General features: G+C 42.0%; 1 protein-coding gene across 4 annotated transcripts in view; it reads right to left on the bottom strand.

Annotated features, from left to right (window-relative positions):
• MCUB (mitochondrial calcium uniporter dominant negative subunit beta) overlaps nt 1-12,651 on the bottom strand; it is a 44,729-nt gene extending 32,078 nt beyond the window's left edge. For 3 of the 4 annotated variants that reach the window (XM_080639263.1, XM_080639265.1, XM_080639264.1), the window contains exon 1: nt 12,430-12,651. In XM_080639263.1, coding sequence (XP_080495389.1) covers nt 12,430-12,558 — 129 coding nt within the window. In that variant the 5' untranslated portion in view covers nt 12,559-12,651. Of the gene's footprint in view, nt 1-9,406; nt 9,544-12,429 lie in introns of those variants that run through there. The other variant, XM_080639266.1, reaches the window with a different exon arrangement.
• Nucleotides 12,652-17,822: the final 5,171 nt, after the last annotated feature.

The raw sequence follows: 17,822 nt of genomic DNA, 5'->3' as shown, positions 1-17,822 counted from the left end.
ACATGCTAGATGTTCACAGCACAATATAGAAGGGCTTTTGGTCCAGGTGCACCAACACACTGAGCAGCTACTCACTGCTTTCAGGATCCCAGCTAGTCTCTCCATATGGACAGTGTCTTCTGGATACAGCAACCCACTCAGAACAAGCTGCAGTGAAAAGCATAATCATGCCCACAGAGCCCAATCTGTATCCAAGACCATTTGCAATACAAAATACAGACACCCAGGACTATACATTTCACAGTCCTCCTTAATGAAATGGAGATAATGTGATCAGCCATGCTCCAAGACTGTTGCTTTGTTGTAAGGAAGAAAGACAGTGGGATTTGAGCCAACCTCCCCACAAATACACAGTATGAGGATTCTTAATTCTTCTCACATTATAAAACTTGCATCTTCTTGAGAAAACTGCAGTTTGGAGAAGCTGCAGTAGCTTACAACACCTTTAGGACTCAGAATTTTCCTGGAGTGCAAAATAGCGTCTGAATTTTCTTCTTGAAGGTTTATTGAAAGTCTAGCAAATTAGAAAACATACACGATTAACAACAAGTGAGCAATAGAGACTCGTAACCATGTTTGCAACGTGTCATCCTGGAAAAAAGTACACGGGAAAATACAGTCTCAATCTCTTTGACGCCACCTTATTTTGCCGCAACATGTTTTTTCTATGTGCCAGTCTAATAGCAAGGGGTTTGATACAGATTAATAAACATACTGAAAAACCTCTTTCCTCACTTGCTTTGCAGCCACACAGAATATAGAGATGGATCAGTCTCTGTAGATTGTCTCCCCTTTACCTTTACTTTCCTTTACTCTCAGAATAAGATAATTGAAGTCCACTTAAAAACCTATCATCTGCCATATTTACCTGTTGCAGCTGAAGCAACTTGCAAGCTACTCATATTTAAACAGAGGCATTAACACTATCAACCAATAACTTAAATGAAAAGGACTAGCCTGAATAGTTCTGCATGGATGAGGGATATAAATACCACAGAGTGCATCCCAGGCAGAGGATGCTACAATGAACAATGCAGACAAACAGCCCACTAAATATTGATGGCTTGGGCTAAACACAAGAGTCCATCAATTCTGTGCTTTCACAACCGAATTTGAATAAATGTTCAATATTTCCCTCACTCTGGATATGTGCTGTTGGGGTTCAACCGTATCTTTCTTAACTCAGACGTGAGATTTTTTTGCTTTCATCAACAGGGGACGCAGGGACATAACATGAAAGCAGAGAATAAGACTAAACAAATTTCTCTTAACTACAGCTTCCCCCTGAAGTAGATACTCCACAGCACTGAAAACCACATCATGACCCAATGCTGCCTGAGAAAGCATTACTGCAGCAGCACGACCCCTGCCGTTCTGCAGGGCTTCAGGATGCACTTGGGTGACCTCTCGAGTGAAAGAGCAGTGAGGTGCCGGGAGCAGGAGCTAGAGACAAACTGTGAGCCAACTGCACTGCGCTGGGCTACATGTGGTGTCAGCAACACTAAGAGAGACAAACCGGGTTTTTTTCATTTTAAATGACACACACCAGTGAATTTCTAACAGCAGCAAGGGAGCCCTGTGATACCAGCAACCACCTGATTTCAATATTAATATGTGACCTGCCAACCCACTTTTCAGTATGGCTACAAGTGAAATAAAAATAAAGCAGCAGAGAAGATGGTTCCCCTGTTAGCTCCAGGCCTAGGAATAGCTCCTGGTTGACTATTTTTTATGATGGCCATTCACAGAAACTAGCATTACTCGTACGTATGGAGAACTGCAAAATTTTGTCGTGGAAATACAGTACTTCTCTTGCACATGCGCAGGTAAGATTAGCCTGTGCCATAGGGGCATGCACTGACTTGTGAACCAGCATATTGCAGCTGGCTGCTTCTAGTGGATCTCACTGGTCTGACTGCTGCCATGAAGTGCTGTGTGTTTTTCTTAATGCTCAAGTCCTTAAGTCATTGGACTATACAACAGGCTGACCCACCATTGCAGAGCCTCAGCCAAACTCCAGAAACTATCAGGAACACCACAAAGACCAAGAGCAGTATGTAAGGGATTGAATTCTAAATATTATATGGCATCCAAAATTTTTAGCAGCATATGAATAATCAACATCAGCATTTTTGTCTAATTCTCTTAATAACTTCTGATAGCATCTACCTTACTGTGTAACTATATGCAGTTAATAATTGAATTAGTTATGAATATTCATAACTTGCACAAAAGCTTCTGTAATATATCAAGAAAACTATTAACTACTGATATTTAATACCAAGTAAAACAAGATGTGTCGTAACTGTTGGGGTAGAACGCACAGTTATAAGATCTAACTTCCCAACAACCCAATTATATTTGAATGCCAATGGGATTATAGCTTTCATCTGCTGGATCAGAGGAATCCCCATAAACAGTTACATCCCTGTTCACAAGAAAAGTAACACGGCCACTGCAGAATGAAATGTAACGAGCTATATTACATGCAGCATTATGAAATGCTGAAGAACAGCACCACTATGATGGCTTGCCCAGATTAAAGTTGTGTCAAGGTCTGATCTATAGCAAAACATGCTCATTTTATACTTCCACTGCCATGAAGAACTCCAAGGGTCAGTACTCCAAGAAGCACACATGGTTTAACAGCTATAATTCAGTTTTAGAGCCTGGGCTATTTGATGTCTCTTTAAATTACTTCAGCACTGTCACATTCCCAGTGTGCTTACAGTCAATCTTCAAACTGCTGTCTTCTAAGCGTGCCTGATTTTACTACACACAAAAGACTACAAACACAAAGTACACACCTTTGGCTTCTGATTAAACCACACAGGCCTAAATATTAACTATAGTTTCATATTCTATAGCATGTCAAACTTAATGGCTTCAGATAAAATGTTATTTAAAATTACAATAATAAAGAATACTGCAGAATACACTCATAACCAACAAATTAAAATGAGAAAAAAAGTGGTAGAAAACTCAGTGCAGAAATGTCAGTGCCTGCACTTTAAATTGGGACTAGCTCCAGCTCTGCAAAAAATAAGTGTTTACCTGCCTTACCAGAAACGCTTTTGACTAAAAGCCATTGCAGCTAGCTGAGAAACTGTATCACTGAGAACTGCCTGCAAAAGACTGCTGTGGTGCCCATGCCTGGGAGTAAGTTCTGGCAGGAATCTTGTCTCAAGGTTGTTATTAGACTTTTCTTGGCTTAAGAAAGCTGTGACACATCCTACACCACACCATCTCCCAAGCCAACCCAGGGCAAAACCCCCAGGAACCTCCCCATTCTAAACTTTCCCGGTCTCCTTATGTTGCACCTTGAGCAAGGCTTACACTTCAGGATATTACAGGGAACTCATTATGGCTTCAGAAACTTTTCCAGGCAAACTGCTAACAGGTGTGCCACAAACACAGGTAACATGATGCCTGAATAGTTCAGGACTCATTTTAAAGCAGCCTTTGGGAAGGCGCTATTAAGAATCCAGATATCACTAGCAGCACATAAGATTAAAAGGGAACATATAAGCAAAAAGCAAAGTCCCACCTAGCACAGATATACTGTAGGGTTGAATCCTGGCATTTGGTTACTAAGCACAGAAGCTCCTCACAAGAGGACTCCAAGGAATTGGTTCAGTTTTCCTGTTTAAACATAGTTCATAGCCATCCAGCAGTCAAATAAAAACAGAAGGAGGCACAAGAAACATGCTCACCCTCTTGCCTTTGGAAGCAGAAGAAAACAGATTCCTCAAGATCACTAATTGCTGTGTCTCCATTCTGTCCCCAAATTTAAGAGACTTCCTGCCTTTAGTTAAAAATATCAGCATGAGCAGTGCTCTGAAAAGAAGTATTATTTACAGAGCTGGGGAATCCATGAGCTCAGTGTAAACTTTAATAACTGCTGCTGTCTGTTAAGAAGCTTTTGAGTTGTTAACAACTTTCTCATAGTTTCATCTGGAATTTTCAAATTCTGAAAAGCTGGGGAAGGGTAGATTGAAGACGATCCACTGAGAAGCTAAGATAAACTCCTAACCTTGCCATTTCACAGGTATCTATTCCACTTACAATAGATACACAAATCAGATACACAGCTCTTAAAATACAGTTGTGAAAGATTACTGCCTTTAAGTTTCAACTATTTTATCTATTATTATATTGATCAAGATCTCTGACTTTCAACACTCAGCTGATTCAGAATTGCTAGCCTTGAGTACAGCATTCAGGACAGCCAACCATTAACTTCAAATTCTCATATAACATTTATTTTATTACACATGTATTTCTTCCACTGGGGTTATATTTTTGCAATTACTGTTAGCAAACAATTCTTTCAGCTTCTTTCTGTGTCTAGGGCAAGGCAGAAAGAGACAGTATCTGCAGAAAAGGAAGATGAACTACTCTGGGGCTATGCAGTCACAAACCATGTCTCACATGAGGGACTTCAGCCCGGAGGGGCCAGACGAGGAGCTGCTGGGGCCACAGAGGTCCCTAGGTGTGTACATGCTGCTGTATTTCAAGGGCATGGCACCTTTATACTTCCATTTAGAACAAACACGTAAAGGTGAGGAATATGTTTTATTAAAAAAGTCTTTCTTCCACTGACAGCACAATGGAATACATTCACAGCTGTGCTGATACAGGCAAAAAGAAGCTGGGTCAAAAAGTAAGTACAGATATAAATAACGAATAGTTTGCATGAGAAGGTACAGAAAAGGTCAGGTCAGGTCCTAGAAAAAGGAAACCTCAAACAAAACCATAGAACATTGTTCTGCAAACAGTATGGTGTAAGCCCTTCACCTTCACCTGTTAAAACAGGCAACTGCACTGTACATAGAAAGATACTGTACTGTACTCAACTTTTCCCTATCATGGCACTCTGACCAAAATGATGTCCTCATGATATACTAAGTTTTACCTCTCAGGAAGAAAAGCAATGTAATTCTTCCTTCTCTCTGTCAAAAATACAGGACATTTAAGGATGTTCTTGTGACCTCTAAATCAATTTTTTGTGGTCTTTTACTATACTTCTAAGTACCAATGGGGAGATACTGGGAAGATTAAATCACTGCCTGCTTTGCAGATGAGCAAAATTTTCTTTAAAGACAACAACTCAAAGACAACTTATTTCTCTCCATCTGACCAGAACATAAAGACTGAAGTAATTCTGATCTAAAATGACCAGACAGTAAATGTGAAAGCAATTGTTTCAAATTGTTTATCTGAAGTAAAAAAAGTAAATTATATCTTGCTTGTGTATAATGTACTCAATCTTTCTGTCCTTTTGAAGATGCACTGCCTGTGCTCATCATGGTAAAAGCAGCCTTTAAAAGGTATAAGTTTCCCATTTTTACAGTAATTGTCTTTTTTCCACTTCAGTCTGAGGGATTATTGAATGTTTCCTCACTGGTAAGGAGAGGTTGTGCTGGCCAGTCATCATCACACAAGCACAAAGCTATTTGTTTACCCATGCACTTACTGCTGACATCTGACACTTTTGCACAGAGTAGTAGGTTGCTTACCCCCAACAGCCCCCCTTGGGTGGAGGAGAATTAGTTTATGACTACAGAAGTTACCATCATTAGTAGGCAAGCAGACAACCAATGTTCATTTTAAAATTCTATTTCCTTCTTCAGCTGTTGTGTTGCAGTAAATAGAATCATTCTAACACGAGGGATTTATTTTACTAGTGAGGGACCTGACCTTCAGAGTCCACACTTTCCCAACACTTGGGGATCATGGACTTTGTGTCAAGCATTCCCCATAAGCTATCTATACTCACCATGATCACATCATGGATTCCTCATATGGTGTATCACTTACAAACGGGTATACAACAGTACTTGTATAGGCTAAGCCACTCTCCACATATTGCAGGAATTAAAGAACAGCCTGCCTGGCAAACACAAAGTATTTTGGGTACAGCATGTAAGAATACCTGCAATGGATGCAATTTCAAGATGATTCAGGACTCATGCATCAGCTGAGGATGGAAAAAGTCACAGCAAATAACTTGCAGGCCTGAAAATTGTCCTACTCACCTCCTTACGCAAGTTCACAGAACAAATAGCTTATTTTCATTGTTCATTAGGCTACTCAGGTTAGTGGGATACCAGAAATGACACAGTGAGCAGTTGTAAGAGTGGCAGGAGTGACCTTATAAAGAGCCACCTCTTTCCCATGCAAACCTAATCACCAAGTTCTTACTCAGTATCTTGACAGCAAGACAGAGGACAAGGCAGCAAAACAGAGAACCTGTCTCTCCCTTTCATCTTTCCGGAAACGAGCAAAAAAGGAGAGAAATGAACCCATGGGAATACCCATGTTGGTATTACATGCCCTTAGCAGACACTTAATTAACACTATACTATAACAAGGCCCAAAAGTGTCTGTAAAACAACTCTGGGCTTAGGTAAGTTAACTGCCTTCTCCCCTGGCTGTAGGAACGCCTCCCACCAATGAGCGGCCCAATAAGAAATTCACCGTTGCTGCTGACTTGCAAGTATGTCACCACAGTGAAGACAATCCTAGAGAAAGCAAGCATAGCTCGAGCCCAGCTATTCCATTTGTTTTCCTTCAGCTCATTTCCCCATAAGCGGAAGGTTGGAAAAAAAGGTTATAATGTTTAACTAGATGTTGAGAACAGGTGTATTGTTTGCCTCCTCTCCAACGCCAAAAATTTTACTGTGTAAAACCACAAGAAAACAAAACCCAAAAACCAACCAAACAAAAACGATCTATTACTTCCCTTTCCTTCCTCTCTCATTCCTTCAGAAATTAAGATATTATAAGCTCTAGAATAGAGTCTACAGTTTCTGCCCTATAAGCTTTAACACATGTTTTTAAACTGTAAAAAAAAAAAATCAAAAGAAAAAAAACATCATAAGAGACTCATATTCTTAAAACATGCACTAGGTTTGGAATCAGCATGTATTCAACACTTCTCTCGTAAATCTTCAGAGCACCTAAAACTCTTGCAAAGCAATGTCCTCAGACATCCTCTAGAGGTTTAGTATTAGTCTTTTTACAGGTACAGAAAAACTTAAGAGTGCCAGAAGGAACAGTGCCAGTCTTTGATGTTCCTCTTTTCACGAGCAACAAAAAAAATTACACAGTACTGTTCGTATGACCACAACATCCACTTCACATGAAATCACAGCATCATTTTCTGTCATCTACTTGATGCAGCCAATAGAGGTATCACTTTATGGTATGACTATTCCTAGCCCCATTCTAAATTAAAAAAAATATGTAAAATAAACAATGTTGCTACAGTTGACAGGAAGTAAATTTTTATTTTCTTTTATGATGTCTGTTGCGCATATTTGGACTAATGTACTTCCCAGTCTTTAAGAAGCACAGCCTATTGCTCTTGCATCCCATATGAGAAAGCTCTTCAGGAAGCTGGCTAAAATACTATGCAGATTCTGCTATAGATAGTAATGTTAGACAGCATTTAAGTTTTAAGGTTTCTTTACATTTTCTGCGTACCACACAGCCTCTATTCAGCACACAAAAGCTCCAGCTTCTTTAAGCCTGTGATCCTAAGGAGCACAACTGCATTCTTCACAGCCTTTCAGGAGCAGGTTTTCATTTCCTTTCTTAGGAATCGTTGTATTCACACAAAGAAATGCATCTACTAACACTTACTCAGAGCACACAAGAAAGCATCGCAGTAGTCTATGCAAGGATAGCTGATCTGATCTACACCTCTGAGTGCACTGCTTTTCTGTTATCTGCCCTGTTGGACAAAAACACTGTTGGTGCCAGTTTCAAACACTGAGTGAGGCTGGTTATTAGAAATGCCCTAAATTCCAAGGAAATGAGTGGTTTGCAGGTAGTTATATATGCACATACAAGAGTATCTCGGAACCTTCTGAGTACTACTACAGAATCTGTACCAGACAGATTAGATACAGAAAAACAGTAGATGAGATTAGGTGAAGTACAAAGAATGATGAATTTCTGTGCTATATGTCATATCTCTCTCCAAAAGTGTATTTATCAGAGAAAATGTAACTATCTCCCAGCTGCCAGATGAGAAGAGACAACAGGAAATAGCTAGCAGCCATCCTGTTGCTCTGGCATAGCCACACTACCAGAGGCAAATAAATGAACCTGCTGAGACAGGCACATTTCCTATAGCAAGAGCCAGAGATCTCTATGGCTTTATAAGGCATTTACAAATTAGTAAGAGTGAACAGTACTTCCATAAACAAACAACTTAGTGGGTTGTATGTTTCTGTTGACATATGGTAGTATAAACTCAAGGTTTCTGTTTAGACCAACAAGCTAACTTGTGTTGTGCAAGGTTTTCAAAGGGAAGGAAATACGGAGCAAAACACACCCAGTAGCCACAAATTACTCCCAGTTCTTGGCTCCAATTGGACCTCAATTTCCAAAAGACCTGAGTAGGCTGAAAATACAAAGCAGGGACTTAAACAACATTTAAGTGAAACATTAGCAGGGCAAGACACTCAATGATAATCCACCTCTGTGAAGCCGCCTGGGATGTCCTGGGGTTGCTGCTCTGACAGATCATCTTAGAAATCCTGATAGCAGAGTATGTGCAAAAGAGAAAAGAAGTAAGTAAGTAACTAACTAAATAAATAAATGGAAAGAAAAAAACCACATTTCTAATTATCGAGTTAGGACTTGTGGACCCATTTAGGTCCTTACTTACAAGACTGTATGAAACAAGAGGACAAACTGGACAGGTATAATGCTGGGATCATTACAGTAATTCAGGAGTAAGAAGAACTATAAAAACTAAGAGGAAGGTCAGGAAAAAAGTTCAAGCCAGTCTGACGAATTGGGTAGTCAACAACTTATCAGCTGAAAGCATTAAAAGAAACATTTCTGACAGATATGGATGACACCAGGAACTGACAAAAACACTGAAAACAAGGAACCTCCTCTCTACCCTGCTTTCTGCAGATAAACAAAACCAATGACTCTCCTACTGGCTGTAATTTGCAACTAGGAGGAAAATTCCCCCCAGCAACAAGCAAATTCAATATCCTACTCAAGGAAGAAAAAAAGCCCTAATGTTTTTCACAGAAACCTTTGCAATTTTATCTTGCCAGCTCACACACCATCTTCCCCCTCACAGCAAATTCCAGAGGGGGAATACAATTGTAAGAGAACTTTGCTCACAAAAATTGAATGCAATCTAAATTAATGATGTTAAATAAACACACATTTGGAAAAAAAAAAAAACCAAAAAATCAAGTTTCCACATTTTAGTTCCCTCACTCATACTTGTTTAAATCAAGCCCTGCCTTTTGCAGGAGAAATGTCCCCACTTCATCTTCATGCATTTCTGTCCATCTTCATACAGAATAGAAAGAGTCGTAGCTAGAACAGGGCTGCAAGACTTCAAGGAAAAGTAGTGTCAAGGGAAGTGAACCTGCATAACCCAGGCTTCATTTTCCACATCCCAAGTGATGCAGGCATGCTGGTACAGATCTCCACAGTACGGACTAAACTGGGAATCTCACGTATATGAACGGCCATAGAAAGCAACCCAATTTTCGAGGAGCATCTAAGAAAAGAAAGAATTATATTAAATACAGTCTTTTCAATGTTTCCCTATTTAGAAGGTTTATGAGTTTACAAAAAAAACCAAAAAAGCCCACAATTCTAAGCTTTGATTCTGTGTTAACATATCTGTTCTCCACTGTGATATAGCAAGGGGAGCAGTGGAAGCAGGGCATTTCTCTCAAGAAGATCTGCGGGAGTTAAATTGTGCAAGTGAAGAGGAAGTGAAAGAGTTGGCAACCTTTAGGTTTCATCACATGCAAAATAACTGCAGCATGATAAATCTGGGACTTTAGCAAAATGAACTGCACCCTTTTGGGAATAAAGTTATGTGTAATAAGAAAGCCTGTCTGAAAAATATGATACAAGATTCTTGGTTTGAAAAACTAAGTGTCTAAGCACTAGCCACTTAAAAAAAAACTAATACAAAACTCCACATGTAACAAACCCCTCAACTTTACAAAATAAAAAGGATTTTGTATGATTATTGCTTTGAAAGCAAAGCAGCTGATCACAGCTATCGGAATAATTGTGGATTTTGTCTAAAAGCAGAGCTGAAAAGCTAACAGTTAAGGATACAGTTCTTTGGGACAGGAATCCCTGCTTTTACAGAGAAATTACAGCAAATTAGCCACTGCAATGATGGTTTATTTGTCCCGACAGCAGTGGATTTATTAGTCAAAAGCACCACACACAAATACACTGTGTACTTACACACCTGCCTATCAACACAGTAATAATTGAATATCTTTCAGTATGTGATGACTAAGTACCCACACTACAACCCTCCGTGGCCACAGAAGTATCACCTCCAGCTTTACAAATGGAAACCTACAGTCAGTGCTCCAAAAGAGATTTGGTCAAATGGATTCTCATCACCAAACAAGCTGGAGAACATGGCCCACGATGGCACCAGACCACACTGAGCACAAATGCAACAAGCAACCAAGCCCTCCATTCCTCAGCCCTGTGCAAGCACTCCAAAGTTTCCGTCCAGGACTAGAGGCAAAATACTTGTTCACACAAACAGCAATAGCAAGCAGCAGAACTAGCAATGTGCAACAGCAACAATAGCAATGTGCAACAGCAACAATCGGGGAAAGAGAAAAGATAAAACAGAAAAATGCAATATCACAACAGTGTTTGCATTAAACAAGTTGCATGGCACCTGATGTTCTGCATTACACTGAAACCATAAAGAGCTGAACAACTTGCAGCAACAACTGCCACACTTCTTACTTTCACTAGCCTGAAATTACAGCTGCCAGCCATTCATTTAGTGTTTACAAGAACAAACATTTTAATTGCCTGAACAGTTCCACAGATATGTAATTAAAAAAATGAAAGGTACTCAAAGATGGAAACAGGAAGGGCAAAACCAGTAAACATGCTCCATTACCTATCATGCTAATAACTCTGTAGAAAAGGTAGCACTATGGATTGCATACATAAAAAGCATTTTATATTCATTTATTCAAAAATTTTTCACTGAAGAAATAAACAGTCTTGCATTAAACTCTTTTCCCAATTAGAATTTTCCTCAAAATTACAACATTCCTCTCCTTAATCTATTTGGTGCAAGCATTCAGTTCCTGAGTCACATCACTGTCATGTTCCATCCCACGAAGTAACAGGGCCGACCGCTTTTCTGTTCGTTCTTGTAACGGCAGCACTGACAGAGCAAGAGCATTTCCTCCTCCCCCTCTCATTTTCGGTGTCTCTTCCTGAAGCTTTATCAGTTTCACTGTCATTTCAGAGCCTCAGAAAAGCAGGAAGCTTGTCTGCAAAGCACTACCCTGGAGAAGTTAAGAGGTGACAAACCGAATATGTCATATCAGTGTGTGCTGAATGCCAGTGTAATGCTCTCCGGGAGGTGCAAGATGGTTTTAGCATACCTCATTTGAACCTTAGAAGATTAATGAAGCTAAGTCAATAGTTATCTGAAATTCCTCTCTTTAAGCGTTCTTATGTACACACATGACAAAGGGCCACTCACATTAACAGAGGTGGTGCAAATTAATGCAATGGCATTTTGTAAGAGTTTTGACCAGTTCTTGCGAATTTTCTTAGCAAAGAGCGCAGAGCTCATTCCACACAACTCCTCAAATCCAACTGCCACCACCAGCTTCGAGGAAGCTCTGGAAGCTGCTCAGTGAGCGGCTTTTCACCACATGCTCCAGAGACTTCCTCACCACCAGTGTGCCCTGGACACAGGCTGTCCCGTTCCACCACAGCAACATCTGCAAGCACGTACAGCATCTCCAACATTAAAAACACCCACTAAGGACGAAGCTGCCTCCTCTCCCAGTCACTCAGTACTTCAGAACCACACTGTCCCACCTCCCGGGAGGTCTGTATTTTTGAAGTCATTGTGCCTTCGTGTTTCCCTTCATCCTTCTTACTCAACTCTAAGACTTGTTACAGCCCACAGAAGCGCACAGGCAGACGGACCTCATTATTGTTACAACCCGAGAGCCTGTGAGGAAACTTTCTCGCGCTGCCATTCCCCCCTCGCACCTCACGGCAGCAGCCCGTGACTCACCGTTACTCTCCACCCAGCCCGGAGCCGGGAACGAGGTCAGCGGCGCACTGAGGCCCCACCGCCCCTTAGGGCGTCCCCAACCCGCGGCCGTTACCAGCGGGATCTCCCCGCCCCGCGCGTGAGTCACCGCGCCTCTCGCCAGGCAGCGGTCCCGCGGGGCCCGTCCCGCCAGGCCCTGAAGCCCCCAGGCCGGCGGCGGTAACACCGCCGCTGCGCTTCCCCCAAGTTGTGTCGCTCCGCTCGCCAAGCCCCGCCACGCGTCAGAGAACAAGGCGGCAGCGGCCGCGCGGGACACTCCCGCTTCCTCCTGACGCCGTCCCGCGGCGAACCTCGCCCGCTCCGCGACTCACCTGGAGCGCCGAGGGCAGGGGGCTGCCACCGCGCCTGCCCTGCGCTGCCCGGCCGGACAGCAACACCGGGGACTGCCGCCCGCCTCGCCGCCAGCCGCTCCGCACCGCCCGGCCCAGCCCCGACAGCATTGTCCTCGTCCGCCTCCGCCGGCGGGGAGCGGCCACGCTCCGCCACGGTTCGGCTCGTGGCGGGCGGCGCTTGCTGCCGCGGCGGGCGGGGACGAGCCCCCGCGGAGGGCGTCTCCTCCGGCGGTGCTGTGTGTTCTCCCTCTTCTTTCCGTCAGCCCCGGGGAGGAGCTGCGCTGGGCCGCGCTGAGCGGGTCCCTGCGTCCCGCCGGACGGGGCGAGGCCCGGGGCGGGAGGGGACAGTAGCGGAAAGAAGCGGAGTTTCTGCCCGTCTATCTCTGCACTCGGGCGACCCGCAGCTGGGCGGAGAGGCTTTTCCGCGGCGGCAGCGGTGAGCTCCGGGAGAGGAGGTGGCCCTGTCTCATCGGAGCGCAATCGATAGCCCCTTACACGCAGGTGCTGTCCCCCTCATCTGCTTCTGTCTTCCTGAAATTGAAGATGGATTTCAGTAACCTAGTTATATACATAGTTATAAATGAGACTAATGTAATTCTTAATTTCTGTTTTACCCGAATACCTGACTTTTCCATAGCTGATAATTTCCCTTTTTGAGGAACAGAACCATTGCTACTTCTCATGTTTCACTGGAATAAACACCTTCTGACTCCACAGAAATGAACAGCAAAGCACAAAGTAACCAACTCCCACTTTTGGAGTTTGTTATCTTACAAGAAAGTTCTCTTTGCAGCAGTAAAGCAGTTAGCAGGGCCTGACCCTTTTCTGGTCAGTCGTTTGTTTGATAATCCCCTTATCCAACAGAATCTTCATGCCCACAAATGCAAACTTTTGTGTTCAATGCAAACCACCGAAGTGAGTAAGACCCATGACATTACATCAGGGAAACACACAGGAAAGTGCCACCTCCCTCTGCTTTCTCTGCCGTTTATGATGTTCCTACAAAACAATGCTGCACAAAACAAAACCAACTGTACCCAGTGATGACAAAAGGATCTCAGATCCAGATCTGAGTGTCTCTGGCATGGAAAAACTCCACCACTGATTGCACACTTGATGGCTCTGGGGGACAAAATACGACCACACTTGTGTCCCTTTTCCAGGTTCTGGAGCAGAAACCCTACGCAACTAAGATCACTGAGTCCTTCATTCCTGTTTCAGGGTAACTGCAATCTATTAAAGTGAGTATGGTCCCAGAAAACAACAGAACAGAAGTTGCACTGTAAGAGACAGTGACTCCCAAAGGCAGTAACTTGTGATACAATTACAATTAATATTTATCACAGCAAAATTCCCCAAATTTTATTGGAGTAGTTTTCCTTGAGCCAAAGTAAGACTTATTTTTAGGTGAATAGGACAAGGAGAAAGGGATTTAAACTGGAAGAGAGCAAATTTACAGCAGACATGAGGAAGAAGCTCTTCCCTGTGAGGGTGGTGAGACACAAACAGGTTGCCCAAAGAAACTGTGGCTGCCCCATCTCTGGAAGTGTTCAAGGCCAGCTTGAACAGGGCTTGGAGCAACCTGCTCTAGTGGAAGGTGTCCCTGCCCATGGCAGAGGGGTGGGAACTGGATAAGGTTTAAGGTCCCTTCCAACTCTAAGCAGCCTATGAGTCTGTGATTCTATGACTTAGTACCTCATTAAGTGAATTATATTAAGATCCATGAAGTTGCCAAAGATGAAATAAAGGATTCAGAGTTAGGTATGTTAATTCAAGATGGAATATTAATGGTTTCATTGCAATATTTATGGTTTCATAAAGCATAGGTGTCTAGGTCATAGTAAATGGCTTTTTTTTTTTTTTTTTTTTTTAAACTCCTGCCACACAGTGATGGTTTTATCAAAATTCTCCTCTTCAGAGAGGAAAAAATCAGTGTCAGGACTAGAAAATAGATGAGTTGGTTTTAGTCATTGTTCCATGCTACACTTATTTTCTGTACTTTGCTTCAGAAGGTCAGTAAGGAGCAAAGAAGCATGTCACAGCAACTTGTGCATTTAGCTTCTGCTGGGAATGAAGACTCATGTTTTTATCTACAGGCCAGGAGAAATGAGAGAATGATTTACTAGTTGGGCCTTGTGTCACTGCCACACTTAAAAAGATTTACCTTTCACACCTTTCTGATTTTCTCACGAGGCAATTCCTGCTTTGTTGGCTAAGCAACATGTTTTATGCATTACTGTTCCCGCTGTAAGTACTCACTGCAACTTAGCTTGTTTCAAATTATACCTCAAAATGTACCTTCTAAACTAACATCAAAAATAATTAATGTTTGACAAAGAAAAGTCTACATAAAACTGTCATTGTAATTATCTGTTCATATCCATTGAATACAAATAATTGTATAAAATCCCTGTGAAACATCACTTTGGTCACAGATAGCATTAAAATAGCTATAAAATGGAGTGAATAGCAAAGTTTCTTCAGTACAACCACTAAAACAAGGTCTGTACTCAAAGGCTGTTTGAACAGAACAGTTGTTAGGAGGACTTGCTACTTCCCAAACTTTTGCCTCCTTTCTCCCCTTCCTGTGCTTACAATGTAGTTGCTAACAAGGAGTTAGATTATATTAACTTGAAACTAACTTTGGATGAGCTTTCTTCACCTGTGAGACACAAATTAATCTCTTCCCTTCTGGTAACGACATGCTCTGCCAGTAGGAAATGACACTTCAAGGGACATGATTTATGCATGCACAGCATTAGGGTTCTTGTCGTCATATTACACAGATGTGACTGGCTTCAGTTCCAGTTAAGAAAATGGGTATGAAAACAAGCAGATTATTACAGACTAGAGACTTATGTTTCAAGTCATATTCTCAGGGACATCTTTAAAGGAGAAAACTATTCACTAAAATAAAACCAGATGGAGTTCTAGGGAAGTGTGAAACTAAGGGGAAATAAGGGACCCTGGCCACAGTTTTTCCAATCTCCTAAATCTCAGGGCATTAATTTCAAATCTTTGTCAAGGTAGAAAACCAAAACAAGACAAACTTTAAGGTAAGACAGAAGGAAACAGACGATCTTGTGAATTATAACCTTTTTTTCTCTAGGCAAAAATCGAGCTCTAGAACAGCACCCTAACTCCAGATGCATCTCACCGGATTGTCAAGGTACACAGACTTATTACAGGGTGATCATCTTCATCAACCATCTGTAAAAGTCCGATGACAAAATGAATCAGGACCCCAATTACAGGATGATGTTCCCATTGCTCAAGGGAACACACATGCTCAGATGTAACTTCAGTCATGATTACAGGGAAGACAGAGCCCTTTTCCTCATCCTCTGTCTCGTTTCCCTCACCACAGTTCTTCTAATGCTCCCTTGTTTGTTCACAGGTACTTCTGCAGACTTACAGGGTAAGAGAGAGAGCAAAAAAAACTCCAATGACAAAACTGAAAATCCCCATCTGTACAGCAGATAGCTTGAGGTTCTCCCCCTAAAGCAGTTTTAAACTATCCTCCTTCAGTAAGCAGAATTTTGTCCTCCCACTTCTAGCATCCTCCTGGACCAAAACTTTCCAATGTATCTTACTTGAAAACCAATAGCTAGAGGTTTTTCTTTTAACGATTGCATACTACAGTTCAAAAGGCAAATTATAATGGAACAGAATAAAATTATGTGATGTATCTTCCAAAAAACCCATGTTTCTTTTGATAGATCATCTTGCATCTGGTGTTGAGAAGCAAAATCTCTTCAGCAGCTGAGATCTCCTGCCTTGCTTGCAAAATTCCAGGTAAGGCAAATTTTCCCAGAAGTCACAAGGATAAAACCCAAACTGTTATGTTTTCATGAAGAGGGGAGCATATAAAGTTCTTTTGCTCCATCTGGACACAGTAATAGCACTGCTGCAATTCAATGTAAAGACAAACTTTCCACCAGGGTAAACTATGTTCCCTCATGGTGCACAGACAGCAAATCTCTCAAGAAGAAGAGCTCATTGCAGAATGTTAGCTCTGCCAGTATTAATATACTGACACTCCTGCTCTGGTAAAGGAAGAGTGAGATGAGACCTGCCACTGACTGACACAGTGCATAGACAAAAGCTCTATTTTCTCTAGAGCAGCAGATCATGTGTGTAAGATTTCCTAAATAAACTGCTGGAAAGCAAAACGCCACATGGGAAAAGACCTGGACTCAAATTACAGAGCTAAATTCTTACTCAAGGAATGAGAAGTCCTTAGACTAGGCGGAGGATCATAAATTATACTCTTGTTACAGAGTTGCTGGGCTGTCTAAATTGCACTGCTGCATTAGGTCAGTAGAGTAGAGATCTGAGTTGTGATTTTAGGGAGGTTGCATCATCCAGTCATAATTTTTTCCTTCTTCTTCTGTGACTTCTACTGTCTCCTTGTTTGCTTAAACTTGATTGTGTACATTCTTTTGCTCATAAATTTATCTTTGATTCATTATAAGAATAAATTCTTACAAAAATAATTACTGCATTTAAGAACTTCATACAGGAATGACACAGAGGACCACCTGATAGCCACAGAAGTCTCAAAAAACTATCACAGCTAAGCAGTAAGCTATTTCTCAGGCTGGGATTGCGCACACAGATATGGCTTACACTGGGCGTGAAATCAACACACAGAATACGGTTCAGAGCTTGTGTCCCAAAAAGGTTCAGATGAAGAAAGAACTGGCCCAAGAGGGAAAGGCTGCAGCTTGACATTTAAGTTGACCCCAGCCTGATAACACAGGCCAACTCTCTAGAAATTCACTTAGCATAGCATCCATGGCAAAGACTGTTGATTGAGTACACTAGTTAATACTGAAAGTCAAGTTCGATGTTAAGCTTGTTCTAGGCATGGAAGCAGCATATCAAGTTTTCATGTGATATTCCCAGGACAATTTTAGTAGCCTATTAGGCATTTGTGCCACAGGCACCAAGAACAGCATAGCTTTTCAGTGAAGAGCCTTCCTTACAACCCTGGGGTAGCATATGGTCCCAAAGGGAGGAGTCCTGCTAGTTTCTTGGTCCCTAACACAAACATTTTTTCTGGTGGATAAAATGAAGCTTATATGCCCCATCCCTCAAGGTGCTGAGCACTCAGGACCTTGCAGGAACAGCTAAGTGAAACAATAACAGCTTGTATAAGGTGATGTGAATGCCATAGGCATACTTTGAATCTTTGCCAAGAGTTTACTTGTCTGCACAGTTGTGAATACATGCATCCCAAGACAAGCAGTTGCATGACTTGCTGCTGACATGGGGAGGCAGTGGGAACATACAGAGACAGGGCAGAGATCCCCCTTTCAGAACCGTTGCACAGGGAGATCAGCCTGGGCTGCCTCTGAAACCACAGCTCC

Source organism: Psittacula echo (genome assembly GCF_963264785.1).
Source record: "Psittacula echo genome assembly, chromosome: 1".
Classification (NCBI taxonomy): Eukaryota; Metazoa; Chordata; class Aves; order Psittaciformes; family Psittacidae; genus Psittacula; species Psittacula echo.
The sequence above is the reverse complement of the archived record's forward strand: the minus strand, read 5'-3'. Positions and strand labels throughout refer to the sequence as shown.